Consider the following 22,692-nt stretch of genomic DNA (forward strand, 5'->3'; position numbering starts at 1 on the left):
TTTGGTTTTTAAGCCGAAGTGAAAATGAGGGTGATAGTTTTCAAGGCATTTAGTATAGGCTTTAAATACATATATCACACTACGTAAGGACAAATATTAAAGTATGTCCAACCTTGAGAAAACGTACTAGAGCTTCAACACCGTCCACGTCATCATCGATATTTACTCAAAATTCTGCATATGTCCACGCGATTTGAACTAGAGACAGCACGCAATCTTCGTCTTAAAATACTATAAAGACTGTAGTATTATAAAACAAGGTAGTAAAAGTAACCCTTTTCTCTATTTCCTTTTGCTTCGATCCGGCTCCTGAACCGTCTACTCCTTAACTCCTTTCTTTTCTTTTCTTTCTTTTTAACTTTTTTATGAACAAAATTTAAGAGCTATGTTTAAAATAGAAAAATTTTGAGTTTAAAATTTTAAAGGATTAAATAGGGTTGTAAAAGACACAAAAGCATTCATTCATTACACCCTGAGTACTGCACGCCCTTTTAATCTTAGGCAAGTGATTAAAGAAGTTCCTAGCTTAAGGGGGTGTTTGTTTCCCTGACTTTTTTTAAGCCTCTGTTACATCGAATATTTGGACACTAATTAGAAGTATTAAATATAGACTATTAATAAAACTTACCCCATATTCTGGACTATTTTATGAGACGAACCTATTGAGCCTAATTAGTTATAGTAAATATTTGCTAATTATGAATTAATTAGGTTTAAAAAATTTATCTAATAAAACAGCATTTATTGATGCAATTAGTTATTATCAGTCTATATTTAATACTCCTAATTAACGTCCAAACAAAACTTAAAAAAGTCTCTGATCCAAACAACATAAGTCTATTTTTCTTCTAGATGAGGAAACTTTTGATAAATAGATCTCTATTTATGCACACGTCAAAGATACGTACAGCACGTTTGTCCCATGCTAATTAAGCAGTACAGAATATGCTAATATGCAGGCATGTGGCTGATCGACCGACGACACGGTTACGTTGACCGGTCGGACTACGAATAGCCCTCTAAACTTATTATAAGAGTTGCTTAAGGATATTAGCAAATTCGATTAGGATCGTACCCATATATATGCATGCTGCACGTGGACGTATACGTATTGTGCCTCGTCTATACGTGATCTAACTAGATAATTTAATACTCCCTCCGTCCTTAAATATTTAACCTCATTGACTTTTTTATACCTTTTTACTATTAGTCTTATTAAAAAATTCACATAATTATTAATTATTTTTATATTATTTTATTTATTATTAAATATGCTTTTATGCATATACATTAAAATTTAAATAAGACGAATAGTCAAATGTGTATAAAAAATTAATGGCGTCAATTATTTAGAGACAAAGAGAGTATAATAGTAGTACCATATCAAGTTACAATATCTATTTTGAAATGTTATAGTGCAACAAAATACTATGCATCCGTTTTTTAAAGGAGAAGGAAAAAGGGCATGCATAGGACTCTACCCATCAAAAAATAAACTAATTTATAGAGTTAAAGCTTTCTCACAAAATAAATCTACACTCTTACCTGCAATCAATCCACAAATCAAGAAATTATATTCCAACAATATTGCCTAGACTCACCAACCGATACTACTTTGAGCGAATTGCACCAGGTAAATTGTGCCATGTTTCACCCTGAACTAGATTTAGCATTTTTTTTCTTTACACCAGATTGTATTGAAATAAGTTTCACTTAACACTAGGATAAATCATCAAAACTACAGTAATTTCATGAAATGTTATACAATCTGAATAAATTCTATAAAAATGTCCAAATTTAAAAGGTTCCATAAGTTTCACACATGTTTTACAATATTTTATATGGCACGACCTAATGCAGATTCAAACCTATGTCAACCTACCCTAATGTAAATGAAAGTATATACAAAATATGGTATAAAGTGAATATCCTATGCGAAGTTCAGCTTACTCTCAAAATTATAGAAATTTAATAAAACATGGTCTAAATTCAAATATTTTCACAGGTTTTATCCATATTTTACAAGATTCCCCTTTCGTTTTGTACAATAGAACCTTGAACAATACCTGACTGTAAAGTAAAAGAATGTGCTAAACTCCATACTAAGTGAAACAATAAATATATCATCTATCTCTATTGTTCTCTGTGTTCCACATTATAAGACTTTCTCTACTTGTCTAGATTTATATATGTGTGCTAATAAATCTAGATACGTATACAAAACATATACATTAATATATGGATGAATCTAAGCAAACCCAGAAAATATTATAATATAGAACGGGGGAGTATAAACTAAGCCGGTTGTGATCTTGGCCAGGACACTATTCCTAGACTCATAGGCTCCTTAGTCTTGGTATTGGTGACTTGGGGGTGTTTAGGTGGTGTTTGAACTTATTTTTTAGTCTGCAGTCACATCGTATGTTTGGACACTAATTTGAACTATTAAACATAGACTAATAAAAAAACTAATTTCATAAATGAGGGCTAATCCGTGAGACGAATTTTTTAAGCCTAATTAATCTATAATTAGCAAATGTTTACTGTAACATCGCATAGGCTAATCATGGATTAATTAGGCTCATTAGATTCGTCTCGTAAATTAGTCCAAGATTATGGATGAATTTTATTAATAGTCTATATTTAATACTTCAAATTAGTGTCCAAACATCCGATGTGACATGGGGCTAAAAAGTTTAGCCACATCTAAACAACCCCTTAGTTGGGGAAATAAAAATTTTGGGTACATATTTGATTGGATGTTGAAAGTGGGTTTTTGGATACGAATAAAAAAACGAATTTCATGGCCGCCTAAAAACCGCAAGACGAATCTTTTGAGCCTAATTAATCCATCATTAGTGCATGTGGGTTACTGTGGCACTTATAGCTAATCATGGACTAATTAGGCTCAAAAGATTTGTCTCACGATTGCTCTCATAACTGTGTAATTAGTTTTTCGTTTCATCTATGTTTAATGCTCTAATTAAATGTTCAAATATTCGATGTGATGTTTTCAGACAAAAATTTTAAGAACTAAACATGACCTAGATATTGGTCTTTCACAGTTCATCAGCTCTACCCAGAGTCCCAGACAGAGCATTGCATGGTTGTACGGACCATGAGAGTAGATACAACAAATCTATCGTATTATTCATCTTAAAATAAATGATGTGAGGAGAAAATGGGTCCAGCAGGTCATCTATTTCTCCATTAAAAAATAGAGCACCATTCATATTGAAAAAAGAACTTTAAATATGAATGTTCTCTCTCCTCTCTTAATATCTTAACATTCAATCAAAAGAGTAGATAGCAATTATAATACGAGAGAGGGTGGTTATAAAATATTAATAAAATATATATGGATGATGTAATATAGATGTTCTGTTGGAGTAATCACTGATATGAATAGAGAATCTAACATGAACCCTACACTTTATATACTGTGTCATTTTCTTTTTTCAAAAATGGATGGAACCAGCAAAATATTTTCTATTGGCTCGACCTTTATGTAACCGGCCGTAGGAATTCAAACTACTTATGTACTCTCTCTATATTCTTTTTATACGACAACGTTGACTTTATATTTATGTTTGACCATCTGTCTTATTAAAAAATAATAATTATTAATTATTTTGTTATAATTTGATTTATTATTAGAAACTTCGAGTATGACCTATAATTTTATATATTTAAACAAAAATTTTAAATAAAATAAACAGATAAACGTAGATCTAAAAATCAACAACGTTATATAAAAAAAATAGAGTACTACTACAGGTCTTAGGGCAAGGAGGCAGGGTTGTCCTCGACATATTAGAGACTCTTATGGACATTAGGTCGATCCACTCTGACCGTCGTTTTACTGGTCCAATTGTCGGGTCATCTGTCGAAACTTTAGGTCATCGATCGAAACTTCATGTCATCGATCAAACTGCCGGTTTTCTATTTACTAATATATATATATATATAAAGACTAATACGCGTATCCCTTAATATAAGCTATTCTACATCCTCTCACTTACAAGGCCCATCCTATCTCTCATCTCTCTTCTAGGCCCAGAAATTATCCCCATCTCAATTAAAGTCTGGTCAAAGAGTTTATCACGTGGCTCAACTCCTTATGGACTTCCCCTCTTGTTTATCTAAGCCCAACCCTCGTCTCCCAGGAATTCTACAGTAACACGAAAGAAAAAATACAGTAACACGACAACTAATTCACAAGAACAACGTCGAAACATACACATGAGGGATCTACTTTTTTTAAAACATTTTCTTTCTAACAATTCGGTAGAAACATTTTTAAAAAATAATATATGAGGTGAGAGATAAAGTTGTTTAAAGTTTTGAATCTTAAGAAATATCTATAGGATTTGTATTAGTATACACTAATGTTATGGCAATAGCTACAGTAACGCTATACATTTTATGTAGCAATAATACCATATTATAAAATATGAGTATTGTTACTGCATAGCGGTATAAGTGCAGTAACATATGCGTTGTTATTGCACGATTACAGTACCGTCGTGATATAAATATAATAACATCATGATCGAATGGCAGTAACGCGAGGTGTGACTGCATACTATTACTACAATACAATTAATATATATGGGAGAGCTAAAAGGTTGTATTTCCGATCTTTAGAGCGCAATATCTCATGTATCTTATATTATTTTTTAAAACTGTTTTTACTACCGTGGTTAAAATAATGATTTAAAAAATTAGATCCGTCATGACATTGTTACTGTATTTTTGCCTTCATGTTACTTCACTTTTCAGACAGACGGGACTGGGCAAATATGAGATGTGGTGTGAAGAAAGGTTAAAGGACGGATTTGACCAACATGGAGAGGTTTGACCAAGCCATGAGAGAGGTTTTGGACCCATAAAAAAGTGGAAGGTGGGTTTGGGTCTTATGAGAAGAGGGGGACATAGAATAGCTTATTCTATGGATGGTGCACATATTAGTTTTGTCTTTATATATATATAAACCAATATATCTATTATTACATGGCTAAACATTTAAAAAATAAATATATTATGGTAACAAAATAAATTCATAGTGTAATATTGTCATAGGACAAATTAAAATATGGTTCGATCTAAAAGTCCAGAGAGGTTCACTAAAAACCGGCCAATTGACTGATAAACCGACCAGTTCATCGATTTTTTACTAGTTCAATTGCAGCAACAGTATTTAAGCGGACCAAGATCATCGGTTCTAGTTTTATTCGGTTCAACCGCCGGTCTGATTTGTTGTACTACGCTTATCGATGAGACTTTGGTTGTTATTCTTTCTTGATAAAAATGGAAGATTTTCTAATTTTTCTGGGATAGTTGTTTACTGTCATAAACGATAGAATTAACTATTAAAAAAATAAAATATATTTTAAAAGGATAAGATAATAAACTTATGTATAGAAACTTTGTGTAAAGAACGTACAGCCTCATCTAAACATATACATTAATCTAGGGATAAATTTAGATAAAGTCAAAACATCCTGTGATATGAAAGAGATGAGCGGTAAACTAAGTAATAGTGCTGGAAAAATTATATTTTTTATTTTAATTACCTAAGATAATTAAGATGTATTTTCTATTTATAATTCGTATTTTCATATATGCTGTCATCTGCGAGAATTTGACAGGAAATATGGAAAGTCTGAAACCAATCCGGATTAGTAACCTTAGTAATGTCAAACCAAGCAAAACCTGAACAGAACTAGTACTACATTAAGATTAGCCTACAATACACTTGACGAGCGTGGAGAAAATATACTCAATTAGACAATTTAAACTCCAGATTAATCAAAACAAATACCATAGACAAGACTGAAGATCATCTACCTGCCAGGCAAGGAGCCGTCGGAGTCGAGCACCAAACTCTCCTCCAAAAGCAAAATGTTGACCACAGCAATCATCCGGGCTACAATGACGCGAAAGTATGGAGAGCTGCAAAGAAGTTAGTTGAACAAGACCTGTATTGATTATTGAAGAATAAGGGGCATTTTTTTCATCTCCCCACACTTTCAACATGAGCCTTGACAGCCAAAGGCAACACAATCATTTACAACCCTTTTTTTCTCCTTCTAACCTGTTAACGAATGAATTATATTTTGAGCGATGGCTGCTTTCCCTCTAACAACTCGGGGAAACAGCGATCACAGGCTTTGACATGAATGCATGTTGCTGTACAAGCAAAAGAGAAGGAATTACCACTAAGGTATAAAAAGAAGAAAAGAAAAAGTCAATCACCACCACTCACCACTCTAGTACACAACGTAAGAGATTAACAACTGCATTTTCGCCGCCACATGCAGTAGGAGAACCCTTCATCTATCAGCCAATCCAAACCAAACTGAGTTAAAGCATTAACTTTTTCCCCCCGAGGGAATGGTGGTTCCTAAAACGAAGCTAAGCTAAGTATTTACAGCACATAGGTGCACCTCCTTAAAGCTGGTAGTTGGTCCTGAACAGCTGTTACTTCAACAGGAAATCATGCCTGGATGTTCTTCAACCGGAAATCATGTCTGAATGTTGTAAGGTTTTGAGTGAATTTATCTCTGTTCTTTGGTTCCAAGTTCCTAGCAACATCAGCCATCAGCTTGTCGAAGCACTGTGAAAGGCGTTGTTGCTGATCTACAGGCTGCAAGCAAGAGGTACATTAGTTCTTCAATGATAGTAATTACTAATTCTGTTATTTGCATACATATATTAACAAAACTTAGGTACACATGAGACGTAAACATCAGCACTAACTGAAAATGACAAAAAGTCAACACTGTAGAATGCACCATATCGGGCCAATGATCTCAAAAGAGTGGAAGATGTCCACATAATGTAACTAAAGTATCCAGCATGTCTGAAATATAATCTACTCGCCTAAAACACCTAAAGCATGAAATCCTGCATGTCTGGATAATGTCAAAGCACTCCAGCATGTCTGAAATATAATCTACTCGCCTAAAATACCTAAAGCATGAAATCCTGCATGTCTGGATAATGTCAAAGCACTTGTGGTTTACTGCAGCATCGTCTCAGGGCATCTGCCCCCACCATTTCATACATGAACTTAAAATCACATGCATTGCTACATATCTATGTGTTCAAATGTACAGTTTCCGTTCCATATTACAAGACTTTTTAGGTTTGTCTAGATTCATCCATGGATTAATGTATATGTTTTGTATATGTGTCTAGATTCATTAGCATACAAATAAATCTAGACAAGACCAGAAAATTTTATAATATGGAATGGAGGGAATAATATATATTTCATTTAAGCACAGATCTTAATAGATACAGGCTGGATACACAGCATACCAGTAATAGACGCAAAATACAGTTCTAATCCAAAGATGTATTGGTAGATTGAAAATATTTTTACTGAAAAGTAACTTGGTCTCCTTGAAAATACAATAAAATAAAATAAAAAGGCCTACACAAGAAAGCTTCACAGAGAAGAAAAATAGAAGAATGATGGGACTGTATAGTGGAACATCAGAGAAGAGAGTTCACTAACCTGTGATGCTAATATCTGTGCCCTCAAATCACTAAACATCTGCACAAAGAAAAACAACTGTTATGGTCTAAAGACAATACAAACAGGGAAAGAGTGCAAAATAAAATGATAAGAAACATGGATTTAAAGTTTTAAAAAGACAAACACCTGTTCACTGATCATTATCAGACTCAGTATTGGTCTACTAAGACTCCATTGGTTACCCGCATCCTCAAAGATGATGATCTCAAAAAGCGTCTTAAGTATCTGTCACAAAAATAAAATGTAATTACATCAAGAGCTTTCAGAATATGCTAGAGGAAACTACAAACACAAACCTGAGGAAACAGAGTGGGGAACTCTCCAATATGCCGAGCAAGATTTAGTGCAGCTGGTGAAGGAGGGCCATCACCAGCTGTGATATTGTTGAAATAAAAGGCTGCCAAGCTATCAATGGCAGAGGCACACTGCCAAAAGGAAACAGCAATTTACCAGATTAGCCCAAATAGCAAGCACTAAAAAACAACGATGGACTCCAATGCGATGAGCAGATCAGCATAGTTAAGGGCCCTTTGGTTTAATCAAGGTGGCCATGGAAACAAGCACATGGAGGCAGACAGACAAGAACAGGGAATAAGAGGGAGGAGAAATAATTAACAAATCAGGATTATCTTAACCTGAATCTAAAATCCTTCGTGAACAGTAACCACAGACACCTGTGGAACACTTGGACTGTTGTCGCTACTGTTTACATGCACGAAGTGCTGTGGGTCTAGAGAGGTTGACTACTACTATGTTGGTCCTAACACGGTTGCACATGACATCTAAGAGAAGAAACTAAGAGAATAGAATATCACGAAGGCATCAATTATTATCTACCAGTAACCAAAGGGGCAGTTTAAGCCCTAATTCCCCAATGGTGCTGTAACAAGAAATGAGGAACATTTTTCATGCAGTAAAAAGCAGTCACATACCTGTGTTGATATCCCTGTATCTAGACCTTTTAAGCCAGATTCAAGAGTGCTGACAATATGCACGAAGGTATTTGTATCCAAATTGAGAACAAAATTGATATGGTTGCTGAACAGAACTTCAATATATCCGTAGTATGCTTTCGACAGCTGAAATAAAGAAAAAGCGAATGATGAATATTTCCACAGATCAAACAAGAACAAGCTAGTTAACCACAAATCATTGTGGGATAACCCAAGATCTGGAACAATGTGTATTTTGTCTGTGTTGAAAAGCCAGATAAACCACACACCACACAAGGTGGACAGCATAGAGTATAGCACTAACCCTATACACATGGTACCAGTGGCTATATTACAAGGAGATCACCTATATACATATACTAAGCTCAGATGCAGTGTACCAGCTGGTAAATGCCAAGACTTGGAACAATGTATTTGTCAAGCCTCTGTTTTTTTCTAAAAAATTGGTAGTTTTTGTTTGTAAATTTATTTTATTTTGAATTTAAAAATATGAAAATAACTATATTGTTTAATATTTTTCAAAATTTATGTTCTTTTCATATTAAATTATAATATTAAGCTTAATATCTATGAATTAATAAATTTATGTACTCTGATACAGGCCGCGTTCTTTGCCCCCCTCAAGTTAACTTATCCCCCTCGTTTTTCGCGCGCACGCTTCACAAACTACTAAACGGTGTATTTTTTACAAAAATTTTCTATAGAAAAGTTGTTTTAAAAAATCATATTAATTTATTTTATATTTTTTAATAATTAATAATTAATTAACTATGTACTGATCTATTACTACGTTTTCTATGCCAGGGATAAGTTAACTTACCCCTATCTGCCGAACGTGGCCACAGATTTGAATTGAAAAGAATATATAATATGTTTTTTCATATAAAAAGAACATCAAAATTTCCCTATGGTCAGCATATTAAATTGTCCAATATTTCATATGATCATATTTCATATCTATAAATCAGTACCTTGAGGAAAAATTTGATAAAGAGCCTATAATTTTTCATATGTGAAAATTAAAAACACAAAGGTTGGACAGCATAGCAGTATAGCACTAATCCTGTACGCATGGTACTAATGGCCTAGTGGGTAAATGCAAGATCACCTAAATAAATGTAGTTTGCCCGCATGCAGGGTACCAGCTGGTAAATGCCAAGGAGACTACAAACAGCATGTAAAAGAAAAATATACGTAGACTTCAAACACACCGTGCTGCTGCCTATTTGTTGTCAACTACAGTTCTAGGGGTTGGAGTGAGCTCTTGAAAAAATGATTCGAAATGTTTGGGCTAAAAATGAAAAATAAATGCAGCATCCCATGTTAGGTTGCATGATGGCTCTGGAGGCCACAATTGACGGTACATATTTCATTTCATGCTTTCTCCTGGTTATGACAGAATACACAAATTAGTCTTGAGTCTTGACAAGGTTAGGATCTGACCAATTCATGCAACTAGACATCAACACACCAAGTACGTAAATACAGGTTCTCACTTCACATTCATTGTGATAAATGAAAACTTTACATCTTCAACGCTATAAAACTTAGCATGAACACTTTTGAGATGTTAATAAACATACCAAGAAAAGCACTAGCACTACACAGCAAAAAAATAGTAAATCACTGACGAGAATACCTTTTTGAATGCCATTATGTCAGACAATGGAACTGAGAGGCTCATCTTTAAAGATATATCAAGGGCATCAGCAAGTGCTCTGTCACCATACAGCTCAAATACACCAAAGTTGACATAGTTTCCGCATAAAGCTGCAATGATTCCAGTCAGAGGAACAGCAGAAGAAAAGAAAATATAAACAGCAGATATTACAAATCTTTAGTCTGCGGTGGCTGGTGAGAGATATGGGGTTAAAGAAGATACAGTTTAAGAACAGTAGTTGGGCTTGGAGTTGAGGAACTTAGCCAATTTCATTTTGTCATTAAAAGCACAACAACAAAAATTGAATCAGGGCGGGTTAACAAAACAGGAAATAAGCTGTTCTGAAACCTGTTTACAAACAATGCGTCATGAACTGGTGGTTTAAGAAATTAAGCAAATTAGAAAAAGGAACTGCTGAAAGCTCCAAGTAACATTTTATCTACCATATTCAAGTAAATCAGTACATAGGGCCCTATTAAATAAGGAAATCCGCAAATTGTACCTCACATGGAACCAAAAAGTATAGAATGTCTACCATATATACAACAAACTTTAACCAGTTGTAAGTCAAATTTCAGTTTAGCAAAAATCATCATAAAGCTCATTCTCAATTACTATGTACTGCAATCTGACGCAATTTAAATATTCGACATATGCCAAGCCCTTTGAGGATACAATTCAACTCAAATATCACATCAGTATGGAGACAGTAATGAGTTCAATGATAACAAAAATGAAGATTTCGCAGTCCAGGATTATATGGTCCATGGGGATAAACTGATAATATCTGTTGGAATGCAAATATCATTTTACAGCAAAAGTGTAGCCTAAAGCATATTTTTCTCAAAAAAGAAAGATGTGCAATAAGGGTGACACAAAATTGGAATGGATCAAATTCATCAAAACAAATCAAGCGTCACAAAAAAAATGAACTAGTGTTTTCAAAGCATAATTTTTAAACTCACCTCTTGAAAGAATGGCAAGTGATATCCAAATGCCTTTATATTTACTTCCATAAATATTGGTGCCGTTTGGAAGCAACAGAATACGTGATCCATAAGCCACAATCAGCTTGCTAACCTCGCGGAATAGAAGGATCCCATTTGGCGATGATGAATCGAATGTCAATCTCTGAGCTTTGTTCAAAACAAATTCACACATAAATTTGAGCAGGGGTGTGGTGACCTGCATGAACACATAGCGGTAATTTTATAGTAGCTGAACAAAAGATCAGAAATATAAGGTTCTAGATATAGAAGCTAAAACTGTTTCAGAAAGAACATGCAACAGCTATGCAAGGAAAGCATTGCAATTTGGTAGTTACCTCTGGCTCATCAGCACAGAGTGAGATGGCTTTCAATAAAAGTGGCATGCGAGATGGATACAACCAGTCAAAGAGGAGGCCGTAGGTCCTGCGGCTGGATCAGACCAACAAAGGTAGTTAGTTTCCAAAACAAGAGTCAGGATACACATACCATATATAATCAAACCATGCACCTGTTTGTGGCCATTGCAATGCCTCGTAAGTCTCTCATCAAACCAATGAATGCATACTTCACAACATCTGTCCGGAAAGCAGCATCAGTGGTTGCCTCCAAATTAATTGCAACCTATAGAAAATACAAAGAAAAAAAACATGAGTGGCGACAAAACTTAACTAGTGCGTATACAGATAGCTAATTAGTTATGCACCTGTAGGAGTGGCTCCATGAAACTCCTGAATTTGACTGGGCTGTCTTCCATGAAAACCAAGAAGCCAAGGATATAATAGAAGGTAGTTCTACTGCGGGCACATCCGTATTCTTCAAGAAATGGGAATGTCTCTCTCTGAAAAGATCAGTAATGAAAAAAAAAATCATTTCTAAGACCAGGAATGGACAAGGAAATTTGAAACGGAAGCTAGTGAGAAGATTAAATACAGAATGATTTGCGATGATAAATTTTGTACTCTCCAGCTTGAGAAGCAGTTTTCCAGTCATATAGCTGTTAAGAGAAATACATATGAAGAATTGTCATCATGATACACATGAGATATATAAACTGAATACATGTAGCTACAACTTTACCCAGATGCAAGTTCAAGGAAGAGGGAAAGAGTATGATCAATAACATCTTCGCACTGTAACCACACAAAGGATTAGCAACAGCATATAAATCAAAGTGTACTAGAATCAGTAAACGGCAAGTACCTCAGCATAGCACTTCAGATTAGTAGCTATTTTCCCAACAATAACGTTGAGTAAAACTAAATGGTCACTCAGTCCAAGAAGCTCAGACAATCTTGCATACAACTGCTGCAGCAAAGAAGTAGAGCTTGATGGCAATTGTAAAAAAAAAAAAAGGTGCATCAAGATGAAAAAGAATTATAATTTTTATGTTCTATTATTTGGTTTCCTCTAACCTTAGAAGAATGCATGGCTTGATCTCCTACATATGACCTTCTGAAATTTTGCACAAAGATAAGAATAGCACGATCAAGCCTTTGTTTACTTAATACTTGATATCTCTGCAAAGAATGTACAACTCATTCACAAATCTATGAAGTTATAAAAGGTAAAACAGGTTAGCAAAGTAAAGAACAAACTGGAGAGCATGCCATATGCCTTAGGCCCTGTTCTTTTCAGCTTATTCACTGGATTATTGAACTAGATTATTTGCTCAACACTTCGGAAAATACATTTTATCAAAAAAAAAATCTTACCACATTGCTTAGACCACTTGTTTTAAGCTATCTGTTAAGTTTATTTTTCATATTTAATTTATCAATATAATCAAGTCATAATATGTTTAATAATCTAAATCAAAAAGCCTTAGTGTGGCATTACAAAAAAACAGGTTTGGTTTTTGGGGACAGTTGTGGTTTACATGCTGTACATAATACAATTTGAAATCCAATTGATTACTGATTCTAGTATAGCCTTGTTATTGCTCCAAATACATGCATTCAAGTTTGACCTAGCAGCTATATCCAAAAGTAGAAAAATGATTGTGCTTTTTCTGAAAAGCACATGCCAAAATCATTGTCTTCATAAATGTGTTTGCTGAATGCTGATAGCAGCCCAATGCAATCCACAAAAAGGACATGCCAAAACATGAAAAGGGATTTTGAGTAAACAAGAAAAAAATGATGTATCCTAGAGAGTACACAAAAAAACAGGATACTTTGATCTTCTAACCAATATTTATTAGAGGGGAAATCACAGTTTAACACAGCTGGCTCTTAAAAGGGAAGTGATTTCCAAAGATTAAGGTCAAATGGGGAAATTCTTTCAGACATTTTTTAAATAAATCCAAATTCCAACCTGTTTTTATTTAGTGAAAATTCACAGCTCCCATCGGTAGCATTTCATGATAAATATGAGTGCTAAAACAGCATCAACAACTACATGTGTTGCAGCACTGCAACTCCAAGCTTTACAACTAATGGAGAAACGAGTAATTGGTTAGTTATATTGCAGTATTGGCAAGAACAATAAAGTTGTGAGTTAGTTGCATTACATCATTACTCCCTCCATTCCACAATGTACGATTCTGTAGTTTTCACTATATTCATATGGATGCTAATGAATTTGTACACATATACAAACCATATGCATTGATCAATGGATAAATCTAGGTAATGCCAAAAAGTCTTACAATATGGAACGGAGGGAGTAGAAAATTCAAAGTTGTTCCTTAATTATTTGATGCTGTGTATTTTATAAAACAAAATGACCCATGTAAATTCTTACCAAAAAACCAATATGGTTGTAAAAAGGAAATTATTTGATGCTGTGTCTATCCTGCATATGCAATCATATTATATAATTCGCAGACAATACTAGAAAGGAAATTGTCGTTTCTATGAGTACACTCGCTCAGCATTCACGTTAGACTACCAAACCATTTTCATCTAACCTGAGCGTGCACCCCTGTGTCGGTAATGTTTATCAACTGTAGCACACGGGCCGCAAGTTCTGCATCAATTAACTCCTGTGATTCTTGGCTGCAGAAAAAAAGGAACTTTGTACGTGAAAAGACAACAAATGGAACAGAAAAACAAAGAAGAAAGGAATGTTTGTTTCTCACCTACAACCAATGGTCTGCCTAATCTTGAGAATGGCTGCAATTATGTGGACTAGCCATGTGAGCTGTCCTTCAATGACAGAGAGCTCATTTGCATCTCCAGGAGCTGGTAATCTTGATCTTTCCTGTAAAAACATTTGACTTTTAAAAGGCATTCTTTGCGCCCAAAAAAGGGGACTGAGGAATAGCACGAACATACCGTATAAGCTTGTAGAAGAGGCTCCATAATATTTATGATATAAATACTACTGTTTTGGTACTGCAAATCAGCAAAAGAAAATCATAATAATATGGGCATGTCATACAATGCAACTCTGGGACAAAAAAACAAGAACAATAAGGGGACTTCATCTAGCTTCATCCTATATGGGCATGTCATACAATACAACTGGCAAGGAGGTTAGTCGTAAACAAAATTAATTCTAAAAGAATTCCATCGGTATAATAAGTTAGCTGAAAACAGCAAAAATGATAATAAGAGATCTCCATCTGTTTAAGAGGAACAATGAAGATAATTAAACTCTCATGATGGCAACCTAACAAAACTGATATCTTGCCTTTCTGATCCAACAGCATTTCTAAATTTGTCATATTGTTTCTCCTTTTTACTATATTTTCTGCAAATCCGTCCACAATATGAAGATGAACAACATAATGCTACTGAAATTTGAAGCATCCACTGTTGCAGTATCATTTGGTTAGTTCTTGACAATTTAAGGAAACAAATTCTAGCACCAGATACAAAAAGTTACTAAGTGCATGCAGTAAGCTGCAAGTAGAAAATCAATGCATATAATCTGAACTGAAAAGCTGGAACATGGTTAATTCCCAAAAAAGAGATCATTCAGTTGATTACGCAAGGCATCTTTTATTCAGTTGTACTCCCTCCATGTTTTAATGTTTTAATGTATGACATTTTGACTTTTCGACTCAACGTTTGACCATCCACCTTATTCAAAAATTAATGGAAATATTCAAAAATATGTTGTTCTTAAAATACTTTTAGGGCTAAAACAAGTCAGAACAACATACATGATGCTTCCAAAAAAATTAAATATGGAGTACATGATTACAATTAATAGATTGGAACTAACAGGAAAATATTAAATTAGAAACCGGAACTTGATAGGAAGTAGCAACCTGGAATCTGCAAAGGTAAGGAAGAGACTCAAGCTGCTCCTGAAGAACTTCCACATTGTCCAAAGTATCGTCCGATGGGTCATTTGCAAAGCTAGCCTGAGATCAATAGAAACAACAGAATGTAACAAACATTGTTCCTTCAACAGAGATAGAAGCAGTTGCATCATCTTATGCAGAAGTCAGTACCTGAACAGAATTAATTCTAGAGGTGATAAAACCCTCCGTGATTTTGGGAACAGTCTCATCAAGCAGACTTGGTGTGTCCCCTTTCAAGTAAGGAACAGATGTCACCAGCCTAGACCAAAGACTCAAAAGATAGTAGACACTATTGCTGGCCCACTGTATAACAAATATTAGACGGTTAAACTATTGAAAAACGGTTGAACAATCCAATGCTAAGAGGACAAGCCAAAACGGAAACAGACCTGCCATGACAGCAAGGATTTGGTTGTAAATTCTGCTACAAGACCAATCCATTCACCATAAAACTCGATACTCAGAAGCTCTGACAACTGCAAAGTACAGCAATGCAAGTCCCCATACTTTATCAAAAAAGGATCATCCATAGCTTGAATATTACTATAATTGTAACAGAGAACTTGTTAAAGAATCATGAAGTACAGACAGCATTTTCCAGTAACATTGATGACAACCAAATCATTTGGTAGTCAATGCTGGGATTATTCCGAATGACTCAATGAAGATACATCAATTGCAAGCAAACATCATAGAACAAACATAATGCAGTTTGATGTTGTTTTCATGATCAAACATGGATTTTCTAAATAAGACGGAATGATCATTTATGGCAAATTTTGAATGTGGTAAGTTGAATTCTGCCTTCCGTTTCAGAACATATAAAGCAATGCATACAACTTAAAAACAAACAGTAAGTTATTAATATGCAACAGCTCATCAGTACACGGAATTGATATAGAAAAATGGTAAAAGAAAATACAGAACAATGGCCACCTTCAATTGACAAACACTATTACATTGTTATGAATGCCTTCTTTAACAGAGAATAACTGTGACATTTATTGGAAATTGAAAAGCCATTAAATTGGTACCAAATGTCTATAAGGCAAAAAAAAGGCCAACAAAAGTAATATTTGCAAACATTACCAAATACAAGAAAAAGCATAAACAACAGGTCACCATGGAGAATTGTGAATATAATACGAATTAAATACACCATAAACTGCTCACTACATTATCCTCTACATCAAAACCAATGCACTATAAAAGCTCAACCCACTATTTAGAACCTTAAACTGAACTGCATGTCAGTATGACTAATTAGTGCTCCTGGTAGAGCCAAAAAGACACACGCTACAAACCATAAAACTACTGTTCCTGCAGTACAATAGTACAAAACCACGAGATGGGGAAATAACTTCAGTAAGTTATGTATGGGACCCCACAAAATCCCTGCCATCTCAATTCATTTCAGCTAGGGTACCAACAAGAATTGGGCCACCCAAACAACACCTAAAAGAACTCTCTTCATGATTCATAATTAATGCATCACTATTGTCGCCAACTAATTCATCAGTTGTTACATAACAAAACTAGCAACTCATTAATTCCACAATATGCAAATCCTTCACACAAAACAAACAAGAAAGGTAGCTCCTTAATTTTAAGTAACACAAATCCAACCTGGAAATTCACTTTGAAACGTCCAAGGAGACGGCAGAACTCATGGTAATTTCCATGATCAGCAAGACCTGCAGATCACACATCAGAATAAATTACATAATGATATAGATCATTTTTTTATTCCTGCATGGAGTTAGTTGACAGACAAGTATCTAATTTGGAATGAGTACTAATGGTATTTATAATAAACCAAAGGCATGTTTTCACTTATAAATAGCACGTCTGGCTTCTAGTGTGCACTTCATATCGTGACTAGAGATGAGGCAATCAACTCATATTTAGTGTAAACGTTTCTTAACATAAAAGTGGCTTTCCCCTTACATAAAGAGGATTGTAATTGAAACAGTTGGTCCTAGTTAGTGAAATTTATAACAGGACCAAACTAGAATAAAACTTGGCAACAAAAAGACTAAGTGTTAAACCTTGGCCAGTTTGCAGTATCTCCTTTGTGCCTGACATCAGATGAGAAAGAAATTGTGTCCTTGAAGGGTCCTCAACAAAAATACTGCGCCTGACAGAAGCAAGTCTCACAAGACATTCCAAAGCCTGCAGAAATTAAGAGCTAGCAAACATAAATACGTGCACAGGAGATGGGGAGAAAGAGTCAAGAAAAGAGCTAATCCACTGAGCATGGTACATTTCTCATAAAGAAAGAAAAATGTGACCACTGTTTGTAAGATAAATCTGCAAGGAAAATATTGGTTCTTAGATATTCTTCAAAGGAATAAAGCATATGCCTCTTAGAGATCCATACATTAAGAAAATATTGATGTTTCAGGGGGTTTTGCTTCTAAAAGACAGCATTTGGAATTAATTGTTACTGCATGGAAGTCAATAAAAATATTTGTACTGTAGTAGTTGCCAACTAGCAATAAGTTTGTCAAATGTATTAATGAAAAATCATACAATTTAAGTGTATGCTCTAGTTTCTAAACATGGTACTATGGACCAAATATAGCTCTTTTCTGTTAATGGACAAAGCACTTAGTAAACAAATCAGAGATTATATTATCAAATGTATCAAATCACCCAATCAAAGTATACCTCTTTTGAAACACGTGTATCGTTGACTTTATAGTAATCAAAGAAGATCTGGACAGTAGAAGGATCTTGAAGGAGAGGCCTCCAAGGTGCAGGAAGCTGCATTAAGGTAAAAATTACATGAGACAACTGTTTCACAGAGAAGATAACAATTGTGTAAATCAATATACCTGCACTGTACCAAATTCCTCAGAGCTTTCATCCACTGGACAACCAACAAAGTCGTAAGACAAGCACCTTAATGCAAGTGAAAGAGGCTCATGCCTAAAGTCATCAGGTACTGCAGTTTAAGTACAATTGTATCAGAAGATAGAAATGAGAAAGTGTGGGCAGTCCAATACAATCTATTTAGAAAAAATTGGACAACTGGTCCTTGAAATTTACCTTCACTCTTCAGTTGGTGTAATGAGGTTAAAGAAATTTGGAATATCTGTAGAAGAAACTGATCCTTGAATGAACAAGCAATTTTTCTGTGAAGTGTCAAAGGCATTGCATTTGCCTGCATGCGTCAACAGACACAAAAATCAACTAAATGCATTACAGTTGACCTTACAAAGTAAATTGAGGAGGAGTGGATAAAAATGGGCTCAACACTATGATGTATACTGAAAAGATATAAGTGATAACATAACCCAGCCAGATATTGGCAAATATCATAATTCATAAGCAGAAGACAGCTTGCAAAAAGTATGAAAGAGCCAATTCATACAGAGAGAGCTTAATGGTCCAATCGGCCAATCCAACTATTCATAGAAAGAATTGTTAATGGAAAAAAGAGACATAGTCAATAGAAGATATTTGTAGACTAGAATTCTTTCTTATACCAAGCATGTAATCTGTGTTATTTCATGTTAAATTGGAACTCTGCACTACAAGAAATACAGTGACATGCAATCATATTGGCAAGTAAAAAGATCGAAATGCGCATCACAGCTCCAAGCAGGTAAAAAAGAATGCTACCCACCCTACCTCACTGACAATTTAGTAAGGTGTCATATTATATTGCCTCCAGTACTGTTTAAAATAAAAGGAAATTAATATAATAATCACTGATATCAATGTTAATTCCCACTTGGTAACATTGATTGGATTAACCATTAAAATTCCAATCAATACTAACTACGGTTATAGATGTCTATTCTGCAAACTTATAACCCTTTTTTAAGTTTCTCAAAGGAAAACAAAGAACTTGTTGCTATAGTATGAATTGATTCATGCACAAGTTGGTGCATATGTAGTGTTTATCTGTCTCATCCAAGGTTTTATTAATGTATGTGCATGTGGGATTTATAGGTGCAAACAACACTGCACATGTGATTGTAAAAATCATGCATGGTGTGCAGTTCTAAACATTAAAAAATTGAATACTGTCGAAGTAATTTTCAATCAAATTTTAATTAATCTACATATCGACAAAATTGCATTATCAAATTGATTAGGATCAAACCAGTTACGGAACCATAATAACAATAAAAAAGTTTCTAGGTGGCACCTGGTTCATTTCTGCTACAAGAAAATTTAATATCTTCAATCCTATGAAATAATGATCCTGGGATGCCTGCAATGAAAAGCATAAGCAGCAAATTAGTATGCATCAATTAACTTGCAACAGAGAATGGAAGTAAGCCTACAACAGTGATCCATATGGTTTCTTCAAATGGTTCTTATGTAGATTTGCCTGGCAGGCTGGTTATCTTTTGCAGATTAGTTAGCTCCAAAACAGGTATCAATGACAGAAATTGCCAAGGATTTATGCGCCATAAAATTCCACTCAAATCAAAGGTACATAATCCATAAATATGTTAGCAGAAGTTATAGAGCTCTCAACTAAATGCAAATGAAAGAGACAAAAAACTTACAAGAGATAAGAAATCGGCTGCCTCCTTAACAATCTCTCTGAATTTATCATCATCGAACCAGCCAAATTTTGTAATTCGACAGACAAGCAGAATGAGGGATTTAATCACAAATGGCTGCAGTTTAGGTCCCCTTGTAGCAAGATAGTTTATGACATAATTCCCTTCAAACAGATCACAATATATTGGTTTAAAATCAGCAGTAGACAAGGGCAATTGGTTTAAAATCAGCAGTAGACAAGGACACAAAACTACACAAAAATAAATGCAAGCATTGTTCACAGGCATATATTTTGCATTTTAGGTACATTACAGATGCATAAAACAATATTGGATAAATGGAAAGAAATATTTGGACATTCTAAATATACTGCAGAGGAATAAATGAACTCAAGAATAGAATGTAAGGAATAAATATTTCGTCACTCTACTCCAGCTATATATTAAACAAGCACGAGACATCAAGGGCAACAGAAATAAGTTGAGACAGGGAACAACAAAAATTTAAACTATGGCAATTTATACTGTATGGAACTAAAACAAGTGATGCTACTTCTTGTGGTTACATGCAACAGAGAACTAATCATAACTAAATAAATTTGTAGAGACATAAATGCCGACTTCTCATGCAGACACAATAGAAAAGCAACAACCAAAATTCAAATGAAATATGATTTCATGACAGAATTTTGGAAAGGAACATTACGGATATCAAGGCGCAATTGCAATGAAAGACTGCGGTCGGAGACTTGGTTCAATAAGCTTGAACTTGCCAGCATCAGGGCATATGGAGTCGAAGCATTGTCCAATATATATTGGCACTGTGAAATGTAGTCACTGTTCTCCGAGAAGCACTTGAGGGTGCTTTCTGCGTGTGCTCGCTCGGCAGAATCTCTAGAATTGTAAAGCTTTTCACACAAAAGCTCTAACTGTGCTAGGCTCTCCATTGATGACATGAATAAGGAGCTCCAATTTTCCAGTTGACCAAGTATCCAATGTTAATATGCCACCAGGTTCTGGATTAATATCCACGAATTTGCATGAATGTTTGTCACAAGCTTAAGAGTTAATGCACTAGGTATTCGGCTCAATAGGAAACTCGAAAAGTACCATAAGAGCTTTGAAGCTGAAATATATGATTCTAGCACAGGAGAAGGATAGTCACAAACTCAATACATTCATATTACAAGAGAAATGTTTCAACAAAGAGTTTTCTCATGTACAGTCTTTTCAATGAGGCGTAATCAAAGATCAAGACCCAAGACACAAGAGAAAACAGCTAACAAAGCTTATATCACCAATACCAGCCACAACTCAGCCTGGGTAGAGTTATCTGCAAGAATGGAAATGTAAACTCAGTGACAGCTAAAGCAGCACAATGGAAGAATAATCATCTAAGAACAACTTTATGTTGGCATTGACTCAGCATTTCTAGTTCATGGCATGCATAAATGAGCACAACGCAAACATATGCACAGTTATAGCACAGCATTACCGAAGAATTATGAGAGTAACAAAAGCTACATGCTACATTTAGTAGGGCATTTCATGCTATTTCGCGCGCAAACATGCACTTCCTATTACATCTAGGGCGTAAACATAGCAAACGAGACAAGACAAAAGGACAATCATGTAAAAAGAAATACATGCCACATTTTGCACACAATTCAATGGCATAAATGACATATAGATGCTATCCGCATGCATGCACATCAGCCGAAGCATCACACTGGATATAACCTTACGGTTCCAAACCCCTAATCACCAAATCACCAATCCGATTGCATAGCAAAGGCATCCGTACAGCAAAATCGCTCTATTGCAACCACACATCCAAGGATCTAAGCACGCAAACGGCCATCAGACAGCAAGCACAAGATCCGACAACCATCGGCGAACCAAACCAAGCTAACGTCCACCCCAACAACCAACCCGACGCCCACGAGAGATCCGACGAGCACAGGCGCGACGAGATCCTCCCCCCCCCCCCCCCCCCAAATCCGCCAAGCAACCAAACCCGGGACAATTCCACGGCATTCCGATCCTAAAACCCCAGGACCATCCCCGCGACGGCGTCCGGAGCCTCCGCCCCGGGCCCGATCAACGCCACGCAAGGGCTCTACCGACCGCGGGAGCAACGGATGACGGCGTCGCCTCCCGCCCCCACCCCCGCCCCACCCCAGGGCCGATCGGGGGGTGGGGGGGACCGAGAGGCGCGCCAGGCAGTACCTTGGTGTCTCCCCCCAACGGGAATCAGGGGGGGTGTGGTGGTGGTTCCTTTCCCTCTCCGGCGGAGGCGGAGGGCGGCGGCTAGGTCTAACGCGTGCGCTTGCTTGGGTGGTGGCGGTGGTGTGTGGGAGACGGAAACGGGGGGGAAGCGAGGCTAAATAGTAGGGAGGGGGGAGGGGAACGTGTGCGTGGGGTGGCCTTGTGCTTGTGCTGCCAGCGGCAGCGGCCGCGGTGGAGTGGGGAGGGGAGGGGGATGACGCGCGTGCCGTTGTGTCGTGTCGTGTGTACTCGTGCGGGGGGGGGGGGGGGGGGGGGGGGTGAAGAGAACACACACGGGACGGGTTGGACCTTGGCGTCTGGAGATCGCTCTCTCACCTGCGTGGTACCGCACCCCGTCCTGGCACGCTGGCCTGGCTCAGCGTGTGTTTGTCTTCATGAATCCGTACTCCGTAGTTGTCAGTACTCCCTCCGTTTCATAATATAAGAAGTTTTAGCTATATTTAGATTCATCTATTAACCAATGTATGTTGTTTATATATA

General features: G+C 36.0%; 1 protein-coding gene across 6 annotated transcripts; it reads right to left on the minus strand.

Annotated features, from left to right (window-relative positions):
- Positions 1-5,970: 5,970 nt before the first annotated feature.
- On the minus strand, positions 5,971-22,306 carry LOC102712204 (exportin-7-A). 6 transcript variants are annotated; one of them, XR_005811350.1, is made up of 32 exons: positions 22,153-22,306; positions 21,034-21,256; positions 20,630-20,939; positions 19,927-20,087; positions 19,560-19,625; positions 18,452-18,566; positions 18,238-18,347; positions 18,071-18,166; positions 17,449-17,572; positions 17,027-17,094; positions 15,790-15,876; positions 15,551-15,703; positions 15,365-15,460; positions 14,424-14,483; positions 14,228-14,349; positions 14,057-14,144; positions 12,561-12,665; positions 12,349-12,453; positions 12,226-12,278; positions 12,079-12,142; positions 11,852-11,986; positions 11,657-11,769; positions 11,484-11,577; positions 11,125-11,344; positions 10,139-10,269; positions 8,479-8,625; positions 7,843-7,971; positions 7,673-7,771; positions 7,526-7,564; positions 6,450-6,649; positions 6,269-6,339; positions 5,971-6,192 (listed from the first exon to the last, which is right to left on the minus strand). XR_005811350.1 is itself a non-coding variant. In XM_040521911.1 (30 exons), the coding sequence occupies exons 3-30, from the start codon at positions 20,877-20,879 to the stop codon at positions 6,500-6,502; spliced, it is 3,180 nt and encodes a 1,059-aa protein (XP_040377845.1). In that variant the 5' UTR covers positions 20,880-20,939; positions 21,228-21,256; positions 22,153-22,306; the 3' UTR covers positions 5,971-6,499. The 6 variants fall into 6 exon arrangements, 3 of the variants coding, with proteins under 3 accessions (XP_040377845.1, XP_040377848.1, XP_040377843.1); XR_005811348.1 differs by having other exon boundaries at positions 5,971-6,339; XR_005811349.1 differs by having other exon boundaries at positions 6,269-6,649.
- Between the last annotated feature and the right edge of the window lie 386 nt (positions 22,307-22,692).

Source organism: Oryza brachyantha, chromosome 1, assembly GCF_000231095.2.
Source record: "Oryza brachyantha chromosome 1, ObraRS2, whole genome shotgun sequence".
Taxonomy (NCBI): Eukaryota; Viridiplantae; Streptophyta; class Magnoliopsida; order Poales; family Poaceae; genus Oryza; species Oryza brachyantha.